This window comes from Pseudonaja textilis, chromosome 3 (assembly GCF_049901715.1).
Source record: "Pseudonaja textilis isolate UNSWEBS1 chromosome 3, rPseTex1.2, whole genome shotgun sequence".
Taxonomy (NCBI): domain Eukaryota; kingdom Metazoa; phylum Chordata; class Lepidosauria; order Squamata; family Elapidae; genus Pseudonaja; species Pseudonaja textilis.
In genome coordinates this window covers 82,726,361-82,745,350 of record NC_141992.1, presented here as the reverse complement: position 1 = coordinate 82,745,350, position 18,990 = coordinate 82,726,361, and the positions used below count along the sequence as shown (strand labels likewise).

The 18,990-nt window shown below is 35.7% G+C and overlaps 1 protein-coding gene across 4 annotated transcripts in view; it reads right to left on the bottom strand.

Annotated features, from left to right (window-relative positions):
- LOC113436154 (uncharacterized) overlaps positions 1-18,990 on the bottom strand; it is a 72,381-nt gene that overhangs the window by 27,851 nt on the left and 25,540 nt on the right. For all 4 annotated transcript variants that reach the window (XM_026700408.2, XM_026700407.2, XM_087930262.1 and 1 more), the window contains exon 4: positions 1,067-1,158. In XM_026700408.2, coding sequence (XP_026556193.1) covers positions 1,067-1,158 — 92 coding nt within the window. The remainder of the gene's footprint in view (positions 1-1,066; positions 1,159-18,990) is intronic.

Below are 18,990 nucleotides of genomic sequence, written 5' to 3'. Positions count from 1 at the left end.
CCTATTGGAAGATCTTACCACTAAGGAAAAATGTAACTGTTTGCATCTTGTAGTAGTTTATAAAATTACTTGAATTATTAAAAAGGGAGATAAAGTTATTTTCCACCATTTTCTTAGGGTTATCATTTTCCATGGAAGTTCTTGAATATCAGATTATTATGAATGAGGTGGGGTTTTTTCCTAAAACTAATGAAATGAGAAAGATTTTACAATAATTTTCCATTTAGGCTCATCCAATTAATCAAATCAAATGACTTCATTGCAATCATGAACCAATAGAGAGAAAGAACCAAAGAAGAAAAGAGTTTTCAAATATCCAGAACATCCAAATGTAAATAAAAGGAACAGTGTATAAAAATATGCTAAAAGGCTTCATTCTTATTAGTTAAAGCTAACCTAAAATATAGTGTTATATAGAGCCCCTGGCAAGATCATCTAATAAAACACAAGGAAAAATCAGATTTTTAAAAAATACCATTTATTGAATTTGGAAATCACACTTCTGTAAGTGAACATCATGGTAGTTTAGCCATCAATCCAAATTGGAGAGGATAGGATTCTGTTCTGCATCCTCATTTTAGAGAGTCATTAATGTATCCATATAGGGAATATTTATAGTTCCGGGTTGGACAGTGGAGTCTTTGGTGCTCTCTGAGTTTTACTGTTTACCTTGCAGACATTTCATTACCCAACTAGATAACATCATCAGTGCTGCAAGGGAGTGGGGTTGGCTCTCTGTTTACATAAAAATGGCTTGCCCTGTCAGTGTTGTTTTCTTCTTGATAGTTTCCTGATTAGGCTACTGTTTATAGTTTGTTTGTCTGAGTTGGTGGGTCCTTGGTTGGGGTAGTATTTACTGCTTGTTGGTCTGGTATTAATATTGGTATTAATCTCTGCTTATCTGGGGTTTGATTGCTGGCTAGGAGAAGTTTTGGTCTTTTGGTTTCCATTTTAGCTTTTAATTGCCTCTTTTGAATGGAGTGTGAATGTTGTTGCGAAGCTCTATTTCATTAAGTCATTAATTTGCTGGTCAAAGCTGTATAAGCACTATGTATAACATACTCACTTGATTTACATGTGGAGTTATCTGACAGTCCTTCCTCAGCTGCTCCAAGTGTTCAATTAAAAAGTTGCTTACTCCGATTGACTTGCATATACCTTAATGAAAACAGAAAAGGAACTACGCATATGTAACAATTCGTTGTGGCTTTCCAAAACAAAACAAAAAGACAGTGTGTTTAACCTTCTGATACACCCCAAGGAATGTTGTACTTAAAAGACAGATGTTCCAACTTGACCACTTTTCTTCAAATGTCCAAAGCCAACATTACATTTTAAAATTGGGAACTAAAATGCATAAGGCAATGGCAAATAGCAGGGATGATTTTAAATATTTGAAATCCAAATCTTTCCCCATAAATTGCAGACTCCACACATAATTGCTGAAAATACATATTGATTCTGCATTTAATTCTGTATATGGTCCATATAAGAATTTCAGAAGTAAAAGGTATTTTAGTTGTGTCTCATGGGGCCCCAAACAAACCGCCCTACTTCAGTTTCAGTCTTCTTTCCTACCCCTCTTTTGATTTATAAGGCAAGAAGGCTCAGCTTATTCATTTCAAGAATGATGGATTCAGCATCAACCAAAAGACGTGAGGAAGAGTGATTACGTACACATCCATGTTTGCAAAACGTTCTGTTTGAAAACATTATGTGGAAGGGGCTGTTTGTTGAAAATCAAGCATGACAGCATTATCTAAGGATGCTGTCCAATCAAGACGCTTTTAGGAAGCTGTTTTATAATCTAAACACATTGGGGATTCCCTGGTGGATTCAAGTTTCCAGGCTAAATTCTGGGAAAAGCTGATGTAGTGTAAGCAAAGAACAATTGGACTTCACCAGGTTGAAAAGGAGGAAATAGTGTTCTGAGCAGTGTGCCAAAAACTAGAGAAAAGTGGAACACTGGTAGAATGGGTGTAAGGGGGGGGGGTGGAAATCTTCAGGGACAAACAGTTCAAACAGATTTCCGACTCCTGGTAGGTTACTGCTGCAAAAAAGTTCTTATATAACCATGTAACTATGTTTAGGAAGTGAAGAATTAAGATCCTGGAGTGCACAGATTTTATACTCAGCTTTTGCATATTGGGTCCTGCCTGCCACTATAATATCCAAGTATCTGAGGTTATAATGCTTTCCAATATAAATACAAATTAAGTGTGCAGACACGCACATGTGTGAAAGGGAATGTATTAATCTGAATTACATTTAATAGTCCTAAAAACAAGCAAAAGGAAAAGAGTTAATAAATTTAAGAAGAATAGTTTCCCTATATATTGGATAGTGAAGAATACAGTTTGTAAGAGAGAAATATCTGGAGGTAAAGACAGGAACCAGAAGCATTTTTAAACTTTATGAGTATTTTGATGTAATCAGCAGTCAGATAGAATAGGGAGGGATCTAGAACTTAAGATTTTGCAGTTTTTCATGTTCATTGTTATGTTTTTTCTTTCTATAAAGTCATGGGCGATAACTAATAGTGGTGACATCAAAATAAATATTAATGTTTAGTCTTTTGAAGTGAATTACAATTACTTCTTAAGAAAAAATAATAAACCTGGTTTTACAGATTCAATTATTTAATTAATGCAGCAACAACTTTAAAATTTCATGACAAGTATAAATTTTGTTTACTTATTGATGTTTTATATTCCCATTCACTATGTCCTTTCTCAGTTGTTTCTTTCTTCTTTTATGTAGTCATTATTTTTATTCCTTAAAATTAAAAAAGTTATTAAAATAAAAAATACTCTGTGGAATAAAAAATACCTTCTCTTTAAAACCAATGGATAAAATCCAGAGTTTCCAACATCATGTTTCCAGAATTTCTACAATTCTCCAAGTATCCCAAAGTAACCCTGCCATGAAAGCTCTCAAGTTGAAGACTTTTTAAAAACAATCTCTTTTATTAACTTACTTTTATTTATTCAATTTAGGCAATGTCTGACTCCAGACTGACTCACAGTTCACAGCACCAATTTCTTTACTAGGAAGCTTCCACACAAAAGAGAATCCTGTTTCGGCTTAAAGTAATTATATGGTACAACAGGCAATCTGACATTTTCATACTCTGCAGCACTGCTGATTTAAATGTTATCCTCTGTGTACTACATAATGTACTTCATGCCCTGAACAATGGCAGCAATATAGTTATTCTCTTTTTTATGATATTAAGGAATAGAGATCAAGCTCAGGAATGGAAGAAAATTTGCTATATGGGTAACAAGAAATATAAATTATTTCTATTATAGACCTTTTAGCCACATTTGCAAAACATAAAAAGGAATTACTGAGAAGCAACAGAAGCATTTTAACTTCCTTTACATAGCACAGGCTTTTGCTAATTCAGATTTATTTTTAAATATATGGTATAAGCACAGAATAGTATGGTAAAAGAGAAACTATTGGGACTTTATCCAACTAATAATGTTTAGAGGAGTTTTAGTGCTTCTACCAAATTATAATTGGTATAATGCTCGGCAAAAGAAATAAAGAAACTTAATATTTTATTTCAGAACGATCTTGAGACTATTCTGCTCAATCTAAAAAGTGTCTCACTGACATTTTTGGACACTACTCATGCTTTTATAAATAAAAATAGTGAGTTATTGGCCCTATCAGTGTTCATAATCCACATCCATATGAGCTCAGAGAAAATACCTTACTTAATAGAAAACGTTTAAGTGTTATTAACAAAATAGTTTTGTTTGTTTTTTTAAGTAATTTTGCTACTGATAGAACAGCTTTTTAAGCTTATGAGACAAATATATGGTTTCCTCAAAAAGGTCAGCTAAAGCCAGAAAACTGCATTTAAAAGTTATTAGTTTTATAATAATGGAAACAGTTTAATTCTGTGGACACAAGCAAAACAAAACAATTCTATCACCAAAGATTTCTATATTGTGCATCTGTACATGGTAGGAGAAATTGCATGCTACATAATTAAGAAACTCTGGCCAAACTTGTATCCTTTACCTCTGAAAAATCTTGGCAAATGGGTTAAAAATATCTTATAACTGGAAGAGTCAAATGATGTCCCTTATTTTATAAATGGGATCCCAGAAATGTAGAGCACTTGATCTTTAATCAGGTTTGGGGTTTTTTTAGGGGAGGGGGGAATTCTAGAGTAGATAACAAAGTAATGGCTTTATTAGCATCTTATGGTTAGCAAACATTGCAACGATAATTAGAGTCCATCATAGATTTGCCAAGAATTAGTTTTGTCAATCCTAATCTCAATTTCAATCTCTCGCTCCCTCCTCTAGGAAGCAAGCAATGGTAAACCATTTCCAAAATTTTGCTAAGAAAGCTGCAAAGATTTCTCCAGGAATACTGACTTGAAGGTAGGTAGGTAGGTAGGTAGGTAGGTAGATAGATAGATAGATAGATAGATAGATAGATAGATAGATAGATAGATAGGATAGATAGATAGGATAGATAAGATAGGATAGATAGATAACATAGTTTCCTCAGTAAACCGTGGGAATCTTGTGGACAGATATATTTTGATTTCAACTAAATGTTTGAAAAGACACTTTGAGCATTAACAGTTCCTCGTCAAATTGGAGAGAGGTTAACTATCACAAGGTTCAGACATGGACCCAATGCTCTTTAACCTCTTTGTAAAGATTGGATAAAAGGTATAGGAATTGTTATAAAATCTCACAGTCATACAAAATTGGCTCAATAGCTGATAATGTAGAAGGCAAACAACTTTCAAAATTCTTTATAGGTTAGAGCCGTAGTTCTCAACCTTTTCTTCATTACAGACCCACCCTCCCCTTTAAATATTTTTTGTGGTCACAGACCATGGCCATGGACCCCCCCTCCCCAGACTTAAGATTTAAATCATAACATTTCTTCAACTCTTTGCAGACTCCCTCTGGTGACATTTGTGCCCACACCCAGAGGTCCAAAGACCACAGGTTGGGAACCACTGGGTTACAGAAAAGACCACAGGTTGGGAACCACTGGGTTACAGAAATGAGTTGAAAATAACAGAATGAAGAAAATCAACACAATGGCTAGATCAATACAACATTCAGCTATAAGCCATAGTTCTCAAAATATAAACTGGATTTATACCAAATCAAATACTTTGTCTTCATGTAAGGATTTAACTTGATGAATTGCAAAACATAATACAAGGTTTAGGTATATGTGAACTTAGGTATAATGGCTTGCTCAATAAACCACACTTAATGCAGTATATTAATTAGTTCTTTATTGGTGGAGTCCAGTGCTTTAATGTTGATTTGCAGGGGGGAACATTCTTTAATATGGATTTGCAGAAGCCATAAGCACATCTCCCAAAACACTAAGGTAATGCAAATTCAGCACTCTCTTGTAAAAACAGGAACTGCAGACTGCAACCAGATAACACAGGAAGATTATTAACATACTAATGATTTGGCACATAGCCATTTGATGCATGAAATCACTAGTGATTTGTCTTGTCACCAAAATCCCACATAAATGGAAAGAACCTGTCCATTTAAAACAGCTGTGTTGTCAACCCACCACGTCTGCATGACTTCTATTAATACTAATAGGATCTCAGGATATATAATGGGATGGAAACTTACCTTAATCCAAGATTTAAATGTAAATACCTATTAGCATAAATTAAAAATTTGCAATTCAGATTCAGTCTTCAGCTTACATTTGCATATCAAATAGAAGCAGCAACATATCATCTTGGCTTTTTACATAACTATAACTGAACACAAAAGCAGAGATTCTGCGACACTTAACATTAACAATTCAGCTTTTATTACTGACAGACTGACCCTGTGCTTTCTTTGCTCAGCATAACTGATTTCACAGATTTGTCCTAAGGATAGAATGGATCATAAATGGAGAACCCTGGCATCTTTAGGAAAAGGCAAAATATAAATACATTGAATACATAAATAAATGTAACAAATTCACTGGTAGATGTTCACTGGTGGATGTGATTTGAGAATGCCAACACGCTTAGTACCTATCAACATTTGCTGCTATAGATCCAAGACTTGCCACATTTATAAAATGCACTATATAAAAGATGCATTAATCAAGTTTCCTACTTTTGGCAAAGTTGTATGCTTCAGAATTAATGTTCAATGGGTTTTTTTTTAGTAAAAAAGCTTAAGAAACTCTTTGTAAATTGAGCTTATAAAGTTGTAGAGGTAAACTCGCTTAATGACATCCTTGTTTAGCAACTGCTTGAAGTTATGATGGCACTGAAAAAGTAACTTAACAACCAATCCTCACTTTTAGGAGCACTTCAGTGTTCCACAGTCCCACGATCACCACCTGTGCCTTTCATAATTGGCTTTCGACAAGCAGAGTCCATGGAGAATCCAGCAGTAAAATCACAAGCTGTGATCATGTGACATCTCACTTAACAACTGCGGTAATTCACTTAATGACTGAAGAGAGGTCATAAGCCTGTTGCGGTCACATGAAATTGTAGCTGCTAAATGAGGATTACTTGTATAGACTAATTACAGATAGTCTTTCACTTACAACCACAATTAGAACTGGAATCTTGGTTGAACAAGTGGTCCTTAAGCGAGAAATCACATCACATGACCACTTCGCTCAACAACCACAATCCCAGTGGTTCCAGTACCAGTTGTTAAGCAATTCACAGGTTATTAAGCAGACAGAATCCCATATAAGAAACATGGGAGGGGGGATCGTGGGGCAGGAAAGGTCCAGCATAGACTGTGTGTGAGTTTGGCAGGTACTGCAGGGCAGCGTAAAGCCGTCACAGCCTGGGAGGCTGAGGCTGTTACTTCCCCGACTAGGCCCAGGAGGATTCCCTCCCCACCAGTGTTTATCTTGAATGTTTTTCTCCAGCTACTGGAAGGCGCACTCCTCCTATGAAAGGCATGGCTTTTTTACAGAGGCCGCCTTGTGCCATTCTCCAAGCGGGCTCCATTCTCATGCTGCTTCAGAAGTCTGCTAGTCTAAATTGCACAATTGGGACAAGGAGGCTTTTAAAGGATGGGGAGAGGAGGCCTGTTTGAGAGCAGGCTGAAGCCTCCCAGGCCATGGAAGCTTTGCGCATGCGGGTGGGAATTGAGATGATGGGAGAAATAGGCGAATGGGGATGGTTGCAGGGCCTCTGCGGTTATATGTATGAGGAGGGCAAGTGCCTAATGTTTTATCAGGTGATTACAGGAGGGTTGCAAAGGACTTTGGGCACAGGTGTTAAGTCCATTTGTTCAGCCCAGTCGCAATTTTGAACAGTTGCTGAACAATGGCTATAAGTCAAGGACAATCAGTATGGCCTTATATCAGACCAAACTTAAGAGTGACAGATAAACTTTCTTCCTCTTAATGTACACCCAAAGAATTGTCAAATTAACCAGATTAGTCCTCCTAACCCCATAATTGTGATTTTTTTGATTGCACATCCTTGATGCAAGGTAGCAGGATTTGGCAACTGTACAAACTTTGAAATCTCTGTCTGCAACAGTATAACTTCAGTCAAATTCCTCTGTTCAACTGAGCAAAAATTTAAAGATTATCAGAATAAAATATTTAGCCTAGAAAACACACAGATTCACTTCAATTGAACTATGTTGGCATAATCTCTGTGATAATGCAATTTTTGTGAATCCATCCTCTGTGGCTGCTGAAAGAGATTAATAAAATGAGCGCAGGCCATTGATCATTATAATAGATAAGAATTTTTGGGGTCGGGGGTAGGGATGAATTTCCCTAAATTCTGGATACATCTTTGCGGTTTGGCCTAGTTCACCCTGAAATTCATCAACATTGATCTGTTGCCTAATTATTTTAAGCTCCAATATTAGCAAAAACTCAAGCACTACTATTTGGTTCAATTTCATGATTAAATGTTATTTGTAATTATATCACCAGCATATCTTAAATTTTTCCATGTTTCTGCCAGTGAAATTCCCCCTAGAGCCATTGGAAGCATTTTCAGATGAGGATCATTGAGACTCCTGAGCCGAGCCCATGTAGAGACCTGCTTCTTAGCAACAACCCAGAAATTAGCCTATTGACTAGACTCCCTGATAAATATCACTCAAAACCAATAACCATATTTCAATTTGTGTCCGTTAGCTAGGTTTACAACCCATAGCATTGCAATTTGCTTAATTTAATCTGTTAGTACAGGTCAGACTCCCAAAGGTTAAATCTGTGGTTTAAAAAAAGAGGCAACAGCATTGCAAAAAGTAAGCCTACTTAGAATGTACAAATAAATTAATTTTTCAAAAGTAGTCTAGATTAGCTAGTGTTCTATTGCAGCATGGAAAGGTATGGGTCAGCAACTCAGTAATATTTTTTCCATTAATTGATATTGCCTCAAAGAATTACACAATTTACAATAACATTGCAGCAAAGAACAATAGACTATATAGATGTAGATGCTTGTTAAAATACATATATGTATATATTACATATTATTATGTGTAATAATACACTAAGAAGAGTACAATTACCTTTGACACAAGAGGCAGTAATTTTGATAAGGATATATCAAGCTAGCTGTTCTCTTCCTGCCACGACATGCCAATATCAATGACCACCTTGTTTATTCTGTTGATCTAACAGAGCCTATCTATTATAGCACTATCCTTCCAATGGACTCATACTTCTAATAAGCAAATGTTACACAGCAGTAATCCAGAATTGAGAGAAGCAATTTTAGTGACAGCTCAAATAATACAGCACCTATTAAACAGGCAAACAAAGACATTTTAATATTTTTTTTGATAGTTAGAGCAAACCGGGTTATGTTTATTTCAAACAGTTTATTTACCTGCTTGCTTCTCTCAATACGTACTAATATCCAGATTTGCTAATTTGACACATATGTTAATGCCACAGGTTATATACTAGCTCGTTATCCTAAATTTCATTGCAAAACATATAGATAAATAGCGCCTACAAACAGTGGTGGGATTCAAAAAAAATTACTACAGGTTCTGAGGGCATGGCTTGGTGGCGTGATATGGCTTGGTGGGTGTGGCTTGGTGTGCATGGCAGGGGAAGGATACTGCAAAATCTCCATTCCCACCCCATTCCGGGGGGAAGGTTACCACCGGTTCTCTAAACTACTCAAAATTTCTGCTACCTGTTCTCCAGAACTGGTCAGAACCTGCTGAATACCACCTCTGCCTACAAGTCAGTCTTGACTTCTAGTAGCTATCTGCAGTTTTGGGGAAGTGCTTCCTTTTCCTAGGTTGATAGGATGTGATCGGCCCATGGTCTCCCAAGCTGCCTTTGTGCCTAAAGTAGGCCTAGAACTCCCAAACTCCAGTATCTGGCTTGCTGCCTTAACCACTTCATCAAACTTGCTCTTTCTTTTCAAAACAGTTTACACTTTATCAGAACTGATCTACAAAATGGCTTGGAATACTGTGAATGAGCTCTCTTCACTGGAGGCTTTTCCAAAAGGGTCATACGAATAGAAGAGACAAGAGGTAATAATCCAGCCACAAACACGATAATGCTCAGTCCAATCTTCATTGCAAGGTTTGACTTTTACATGGCTAAGATTGAACTTTTGCTACATTTAATGTGATTGACTTTCATAGAGGTATGTTAGGTGGTATTTACCTAAATATGGTTACTATGTCCTGCAAATGAAGACCTGACCTTCAAGAAAAAACTTCACAAGAGGAGGAAAAAAAACAAGAGACAGCTTGGCTTTTTCCCTTCCCTGTGTAAATAGCACAATATAGCCTACAATAAAATTAGCTTCTTGAAAGAACACATGTTAACTTATGTTAAGCAATTTTTCTAGTGTGTTGTTTTCTATCAGACACCAAACAATGGAGTGGACGGAGCAATATTCTGCTTCTGCAGCCAAAGGCAAAACAAATCAGTGTGAAATATTTTATAGTTATAGATATATATGACAAAATTTATCATCAACAAGTACACAAAAGTAGAATCTTTTAAAAATTTGGTATAAATCAGACATAAACATATTTACCTATGTGTAAGAAGAAATATATTCCTATCCTCCAAGCTTCTAGCCGAATCAACTTTGCCAGAAAAAGATAATCAGAAGATCAGAAACAAAAGTCAACTGGGAAGCTGGTTTCTGCAAGTGCGCCTGGACTACCTTTGTCATCATCACCATATAAACATAACCTGATACACCTGGCAAGCCCAAATTTAGAAAGGCTGATTTAAGACAATCAATGCCATCTCCAAGTTTTCAGAGATTCTTAAATAAAGCAATACTGGTGATCTTCTGGAAGAGAAGGAAACCTGTAAATCATGAGCTCTCTCTAGCTTTCATTATGGTCCCTTGCCAAATAAGAAAAGTCATGCTGCTATAATGGCATCCCTTTTCTATCATTGGAACTCAAGAAAATACTTGACCTCAGTCCCTCCCAAGTCTGTATTATGCAGGTGACAATCAAGCTGAATACTGAGAATTGATATGCAATATTTGCTGTTCAAACCAAAAATGGTCTTCAAACAAACTCCATGTAAAGATCAAAAAGAAGAGGGACAAACACTCCATGTACAGACTAAGAGGGACATGCTGATCTTTTTAACACTCAGATTCATAAATAAATGGACTCAGTAGCAAAGCTTTGTTTGAGACAATAGCAAGCCTTATCTTTCCTAAACATTGCTATGGGTGTGTATCAAGAATTTTAAACCTAGAACATTAACGGTATCGTTTTCGCACATCAAAAATACTTTACAAAAAGCTTTTTTTCTGAATCATATTATATTTATAATTTTAGAAGCTCAAAAGGTACACTGTATACCCTGCTGCCTGACTCATTAGTGGAAGAGTAAAAAAACAACAACAACCTTACTCAAGAAATGTACAGTCAGTTCTCAGGTCATTGGCTTTTTCCCCAACAGGAGCTTTATAGCAATCTGAATAATGGACAGATAGTCAACAAGTATACAAATAGAAATGATGTAGATTAGAACATATACTACAGAATGATCCAAGTTCTCTGGAGACTATGTATTCTTATGGTCTACTGTGTACAGAGATGAATTCAATGGAAGAAAACAGGAATTGTTTGGGAGGAAACAAACTGAAACTTAATCAAGATGGAGTGTCATGAGTTAATGAACTGAAGGAGGAGGTACTATAGTCTATTCTGAAAGGAATTGCCCCTTGAAAAATTAAGAAAAAATGTGAGAACTTCTTCAACACTATTTTGTGCAGCAACCACTAGGAATATGGGTATGCCTTGCTTAACATCTGCTCTGTTTAGGGACTGTTTAAAGTTGAGTGAATATACCATATCTGGAAGCCAAATGCATAAGTCTCTTTCGATACTTTGGATGTCATTCCTTTCACATAATCCATTGATAGCAATATCTCCTTGTGACTAGATGTTGAAGCCAATAACCCAATCTCAAGCCTTTTAAGAAGACACGAGAGTCATAACTCCAAAGAGAGGGGAACAGGAAGGCACAAATATCAGCAGCGCACAACTTCCTCAAGTTCATAGGAACTACGGAGCTGGGGGAGGGCAAATGTCACTATGCACTCTATTCCCCTCCTGCTATTATATTCCCTAGATACAAATTACTGCTTATATTACACATCTCAAAACTTAGAGGCTATCAAAGATCATCTTCTCTAATTTCCTCAAGAGGAAAAAAGGCATTTTTAAACAGATTGAATTGGACAGAGGCATTTACAAAACATCCACTTTCACGTTGGCTTTTTACAGCTTGAGTTACAACTTCATTTTATCCATCTATGGAATTTCCCATTTCCTTTAAATATATTTTCTTTTGTTATGATTTATGTCAGTCCTTTGAGGTAGGCCAAGTCAAGACACAGGCCCAGCAAGGATTCTAGGAACAACAGATACTGGGAAACCTGTCCAAGTTTCTTTCTCTCCCATCTTATGCTAAACAAAATCAAGATAGTGCTACTCTGAGTTTCTTTTTCATGCTTCCTTCTTTCTTTCTTAGGACTGTATTAACTTTTCTGAAAGTCCCTCATACTCATTCAATACTTTCCACCTTCCCGTACTCATTCAATACTTCCCACCTTAACACCTTGCTCAATCCTTCCCTATCATAAAAGTCAGCTGTAATTCCTTTACATTTAATTCATTTGTTGATTTATATGCCACTGTTTTTCCAAACACTCAAGGCTGCTGTGTCATTTCACCCCCAACTACAGCAACCCTGTTGCATATATATCTATAAAATAAAAATAATTATTTTCCAAATTTACAGGCCACCAATCACACAGAATGATTTCACTCCACTATAATGGCTTTTATATCTCCTTTCAGAAATAACTTTAAACCACTATTTTACGACAGTCAAAAAATGAGACACAGTAGGAGAACTTGAGAAACAAATCCTCTTAATGAATGGTAGATATAAAAAGTAATTAAGTGCAAAGAAAAGTAAACTTATGAAATCTCATCCAGTTTGGTAACCTTCAAGGATATGGAGCTAAAGATCCCTCAGCTCCAGTCAACATAACCAATTGCATATGATGGAAAGAGTTATAGAAATTATAGACTAACTATCTAGAGGATATCAAATTGAGGCAGGCTAGTTTTTCACTTTCTAAGTAAATAAACTCAAATCTACAAGTACTGTGTGTTCATATAGTTATGATATGAGATAAATGGATCTGCTAGATCATAAAAGTATGCACTTGCTATCTCAGATGTACAAGGAAATGCCATAAACTCATAGGACACATTTAGAGGAAATGGAATCCAGTTGTGCCATTAGGGAAAATAAAGTATCCCTAATATATTTTGAACAAAAGATGGCACAAAGGGCTTTCCATATCCACTGTCTTATAAAACTTGCCAATGGGCTGTTCTTCAAAATGAACCTGGATTCACCAGGCCATTCCTTATTTGCCTCAAGTCTCACATTTGCAAAGCTGAACAACAGAAAATACCTCAGAAAGCTGCCACTGCTACTTGTTTCCCTTAAATATGCCTGAGCTGAGGAGATGGGGTCGAAAGTGAAGATAGCCTTAGGATAAGATGACATATCATGCTCCAAAGGACAAGTCATGGGACCAACTTTTGGATAAGCAGTGGCTTACTCCCAACACTGATAAAACACTGCCGGTTTGCATCAGGAAGAAAAGCACATAACAGGAATGAACAAGACTGTTCTGTTTATCACAGCAACTGATAACAAGCTGTGAAGGTTTGACATGTCTAATGTCCCTTTCATAGACACCTGTTAGGGAGTTTGCAAGAGTGCAAAAGACATTCACAAATCTCATCCCCTTTCTTTATGCTCAGCTTCTATATGTAGTCTATGCTAAGATATTTTACAAAGTTAGATTTTAGACTAGTTCCAACATTATAATTGTCATTTTAATGTCACATTTTAATGTGACAATTAAACTAAAAATCAAAATTTGATGCTGTTGGAATGGGAGCCCAATTATTATCCTAGGAAGGAAGGAGAGACTAGTAAGCAAGGTAATCCTCAGGGCAAGATTTAGTGTGCATAATGTTACTATTACCAAGATAATACATTCTGATAATTAATCAGTGATATGTAAAGCACAATTTCAGCAAAGATTTGTCATAGTTTATGGAGATCTAATAGTCGATTGCAGTATGCACAACCATATGGTAAACATAATCACAGAATAATCAGCAGCACATCAGAATTATTAAGCACACAACTTTGGATTTTTTCTTTTGTATCCTGCCTTTTACAAATAACTCAAGGTGGTGAACATATCCAACACACCTCCCTCTTCCTGATTCCCCACAGCAAAAAAGCCTGAGGTGAATTGGGCTGAGAGTGACTGGCACAAGTTGTTTAGGAGATCTTTGTAGCCATGTCCTAGATCTTCACTTTGGAGCAGTAGCACATAACTAAAAGCATCCCAGGAGAGAGGAATTTATTTTAGCAATTCAATAAAACCTTGAATTAAAGAAATCCATATGATTTGATACCCATGTACCTACAAGATCATAAGAGATTAAACCCATCCAGGTTGAATCCTCAAAGGAGAAATTGCTCATGGTGCCCCATTTGAAATAAAAGGAGGCTGAAACTAAAAAACAATGCTTCTCCATCATTACACCTATATTGTAGAATAGGTTCCTTCTTGAAAGTCAAATGATCTTCTCTGTGATGTCCCTCCAGAAACTGAACATAAAATATTTAAAGGGACTTCGAAGTGTGATTTTCTAACAACTTTACTCAGGTGATATCTGATTTCTCAGATTTATTATTAGGCACTATATTATTGGTTTGTTGTTTTAGTGTACTTATATTGTGGTGCTCCTAATTAGCATGTAACACTATATTTTATAGTAAGTTATAATATTTTCAGAGCCTAGAAAATACAGGTAAATCTATAGATTACTTATGAAAAATTATCCATCCCAGCTTTGGGCATACTAAGGAATTCCATATCTTGATCTTGCCTACATTCATAGGTATTGTAAATAACAAATTCTATGAATTTATTTCAGCTTTGAGGGTGGTGAATTCCCAACAACCAATTTAGCTCTTGACAAATCTACCAGAACAGCCTTCCCCAAACTAAGGTACCCCAAGTGTGCATCTTAAAACTGCCAAGTATTATACTATGATTTTTGGAGGTGGAGTCTCATGCAGAAGATGGCAGGTAAGAGAAACTATATCTGGCATGATGTTGCAAAGTTCAGGCACACTGAAACAATGGACTGGAACATTTCAGCTTGACTTATCAAATGTATAACATCCATATATATAATGTCCACAATTTTCCTTCTCATGTTGGGCCTAAATAAGTCCAAAATTCTAAACAAGGAAAATATCTTGTCCACATGCAGGCTCAATTAAACTGATTTATTGTTATAGTCTATGCCTAAGAATCTTCTCAATTGATGGTCAGTGCCTGTTTAGGGTTAAATAAGGGCTGAGGGCACTCAAGGAGAGTTGAATTTAGATTGTTTGTGGCACCATAGGGATTCTAGGCTGATTCCTTTTCTCACCCCACTCCCAGGTTCTGTTACTCCTTCTCCCATTTTCCATAGCATATCCTATGAAATATGAACTACATGGTTATACATTTCATTTTAAAAATGGAAGCATTTAAATGTATACTGTATAATAAAATGGAACTGGGTATTATGAAAATGAATAGCAAATGATAAGACACTGGAGAAAGAACAGGAATTACAAGGCTGAGCTGCAATTTAATTGATAAGGCCGATTGTTGCTAGAAAATGGAAAATCTGAAATCTCAGGAAAGTTACCAGTCAAATTGTTTTGGATTCAAAATGTTCTAATTAATGCAACAATCAAAACCACCTACCCAAATTTACAGACACAAATAGTCAATTAATTATAATATTTACCAAAAAAAATCATATATCTAAAGTAAGTTAAATTCTATTTAACTTACTTTAAGTTAATTAAGTTAAATTCTATTTCTAAAATATTAAAAGCTATTAAGTCAAGTCAACAGTCTTTTCAAAATCCTTGTAAAACTTATCACTGGCTTTCTAAGACAATCTAGATAAGTTTGTGTGTAGGAAAGATTTGAAATAAAACCTTTTTCAGCTCTCATTCTTCAAATGTAATCCAATACATATTTATCCAGAAGGAAATGAGAATGTTCAACAGCACTTACCCTTGCATGAATATACGGTATGTTAGAATTGCAAAGGCTGAACAATCAAAGGAAGAATGTAAATTAAAAGACAGTTCAAGAAATCCCAGATCAGTGCCATAAGACAAATAGTACAATTAAGTATTATCTGAATGTCAACTGAAAGTTTAGTGGTTAATTATGCAAATGAATTATTTAATCCTTTTTCTCCTCTCGGGCTACTGCATTTAAAGCTCTACTTTTATTAACATTTGCCTATCATTTCAGAAACACATGGCCAGAGGTTCTAAAAGTGTGCTTCTTACAAGACAGAAAAATGATGATTTGTTGAGCAGATGAGACCAGAAAACACGGAGGCTATTTTAACTCACATGAGATTTACATGTCATTAATTTGAATAATGTAAGAAGGGGAAAAATAGCAAATAACATGCAAGGGTAGATGACTCCATAAGAAGTAAAAAGCTCTGAATTATAGTGATAAATTAAGGTAGCTTCCAACATCCAATTTTAATTCCTCATAAAGTATTCAACCTAGTATAGATGGATAGACTGGTGAAATTACGGTAATATGCATGAGGAAATGGGAGAGAAGAACAGCAAGGCAGAGGTATTATCTAGTTGATTAATGAAAAGTAACCATTAATTTTTGGACATAAAGCAGCAAAACCAAAGACTAACATTTTCCCTGTTTGTCTAGACAGAGAAGGAAGGAAAGCCCAAAGTGAATCTGACATAGATTGGACTTTGACTACAAATACAAAGCCACAGCTCTGAGATGACTGAACTCTTGACTTTCCCAAAGACAAGGAAAAATATAATATTCTGGCTTATTTGTTCAACTGCATAACAAATGCTGGGACTTAAGCCAATAAAAGAATCTAACTTCTACTGATTTCTTTTCAAGTGACACTGATATGCATAGCTGTAGTTCATAGAATAAATCTTCTCTCAAACATTAATGTAGACATAGAGAGAACTCTTGGGTACAATTGTGTATTATCCCAGTTAACTTCCTAAGCAAGAGTATGTAATCAATGAGGAAAAGGAATCATCCCTTTTATTTTATTTCCTATTTATTTATTTTTCACATTTTTGAATGACCCATCTCCCTCAGAATAAGGGCTTTTAAAAATCTCATAAAGCCTTTAATATTGTCTTACTTACTGGTTTATCACTTCAGCAATATTAATAAGGAGGAAAATGTTACATAAGGGGAACAATTGCTTAAAGACCCATACAATATTTTCATTGGCCCTGCCCAACAAGGATATAAAATAATGCCTCTTTGTCTTCAGTTCAATAACCAGAAATAAATCTAATCCTCAAGAATTAACCGTACTTCTAAAAAGGAGTTCTTCATAGAGAAAAAATTTTTGTTAACATTTGAAAGCCAGTGCAGTTTTCAATTGATTCAGTTTAACTTTGGTTAAATTGTATGACATAGAGCAGATTACTGAATTTGTGATATCAAAATGACAAGAACCCTAACTTCAGTTCTATCTAAATCTTGAAAGAATGATGGCATCATGAAGTTTGAGAATCCTTTTCTTATTGTATTCTTGTGGCTCATCATGTTTTTCATTGCTGTTCATATAATGCAGCTTTTTACAAGATGGCTTGGTGTAACCTATTTGTCGGTTGCCACTTTATGCTTGCTTATGCTTCATTGCTATGCGATGACAGACTGCCATGAACTGTGGGGAGAGGGATAATGAAGGGAGGGGAATGCTTGAGGAAATGAAAGTGAATGCTATATCTCCTCAAGACGGTGCCTCAAAGTCACCCAACTGGAAGAAGGAGGGACCTGCAAACCAAATTATGCCTGGACTGACAGTTATGAAAACATATTGTCTGAACCTGATTGGATGCACAGGGTGGAGACAGAGACAGCTAAGGAAGGGAAGAATTGAATTTTTCAAAGAATTGAATTGAATTAGGAGTTTTGGCATGGGATTCTCAGTTCTGGCTTCGCATTATTGCAATACACTTGACTTGTAATAAAACTATACCTTTCTCAACCAATGGAGCCAAGGACCGTCTTTATTTAGAGATTTACATTGTGGCAGGCCTGACACCATTTAACTATTTAGAATCAGTTTTCATTTTGAAAGAATAACATGCTGAATTATTGTCAGAACCACTTGTGACCTAATATGAGCAAGGGTTTGAGAAAAGAAATTCAATTCTCACACAAAGAAATAGTATAAAACACAATTAACAGAATAATCTTCAGTTACACTTCTTCGTTGAGTTATTAAAGTAATGCCCATGTCTTAAAAACCACAAATATGAAATTGCTACACAAATAAAATCTCCATCCATCATCACAACCCGTTTTTAGGGCTTATTAGAATTCCCCTTTAATAATACTGGAACTCAGTATGTTCAAGAGACTACAAACCCAAGAGTAACTGAAGCACTTGGGTGTGGTGCATAAAATCCAGGTCAGCTGTTTTGTGTTCATCTCTTTGTTTCAAAGGACTTAAAAACCACAAATATGAAATCGCTACACAAATAAAATCTCCATCCATCATCACAACCCATTTTTAGGGCTTATCAGAATTCCACTTTAATAATACTGGAACTCAGTATGTTCAAGAGACTACAAACCCAAGAATAACTAAAGCACTTGGGCGTGGTGCATAAAATCCAGGTCAGCTGTTTTGTATTCATCACTTTGTTTCAAAGGGCATATGCAAAGATGGGAAAATAATTATTGAGGTTGTCCTCTTTTGTCCCAAAATACTTTTCCATGGGAAGCACAAGAATACTAAAAGCATGCAGTATATTTATTGACAAAAAAGACCAATGATATCTATAGCCAGTAGCAGAAGATGTGAGAATGGGTTACACTGAAGCTAGAAATGTTTGGTTATAAATGCAGCCACTGATTTAGACGATTTTAAAGATTAACATAAAACTGAAAGCATAATTTTTCCTCTTGGGATTGATGGGTAAGTAGTTGAAAATAAGTCACGGATCTTTGTTTTTATATCTAATATAAAACGCTCAGTACTGAAGTCATACGCTGATACATGTCAAAGCTTTTATATGACGGATGAAACCAAGCTTCTGCCCTTTTAAAGGAATTAGGGGTAGGAGGAGAGACAGCTAATAGTGAAAAGAGGTTTCTTCTCATACCTGCCACCTCATTGCATGCACTTCATTTTTATGCCAATAGTGTTCACCCGATGAACGCCTGACCAAAAAGAAAAATGTGCAAGCTTTCCCACAATTTCAATTCAGATGCTTTATAAGAACAATGAGCTCAAAAAAGAAATCTGCAAATCAAGTACTTATTCAGTGATATTCCCAAGATTGAGGATGAATAACAGAATTCAGATAAATTACAAATCAAACAATAGG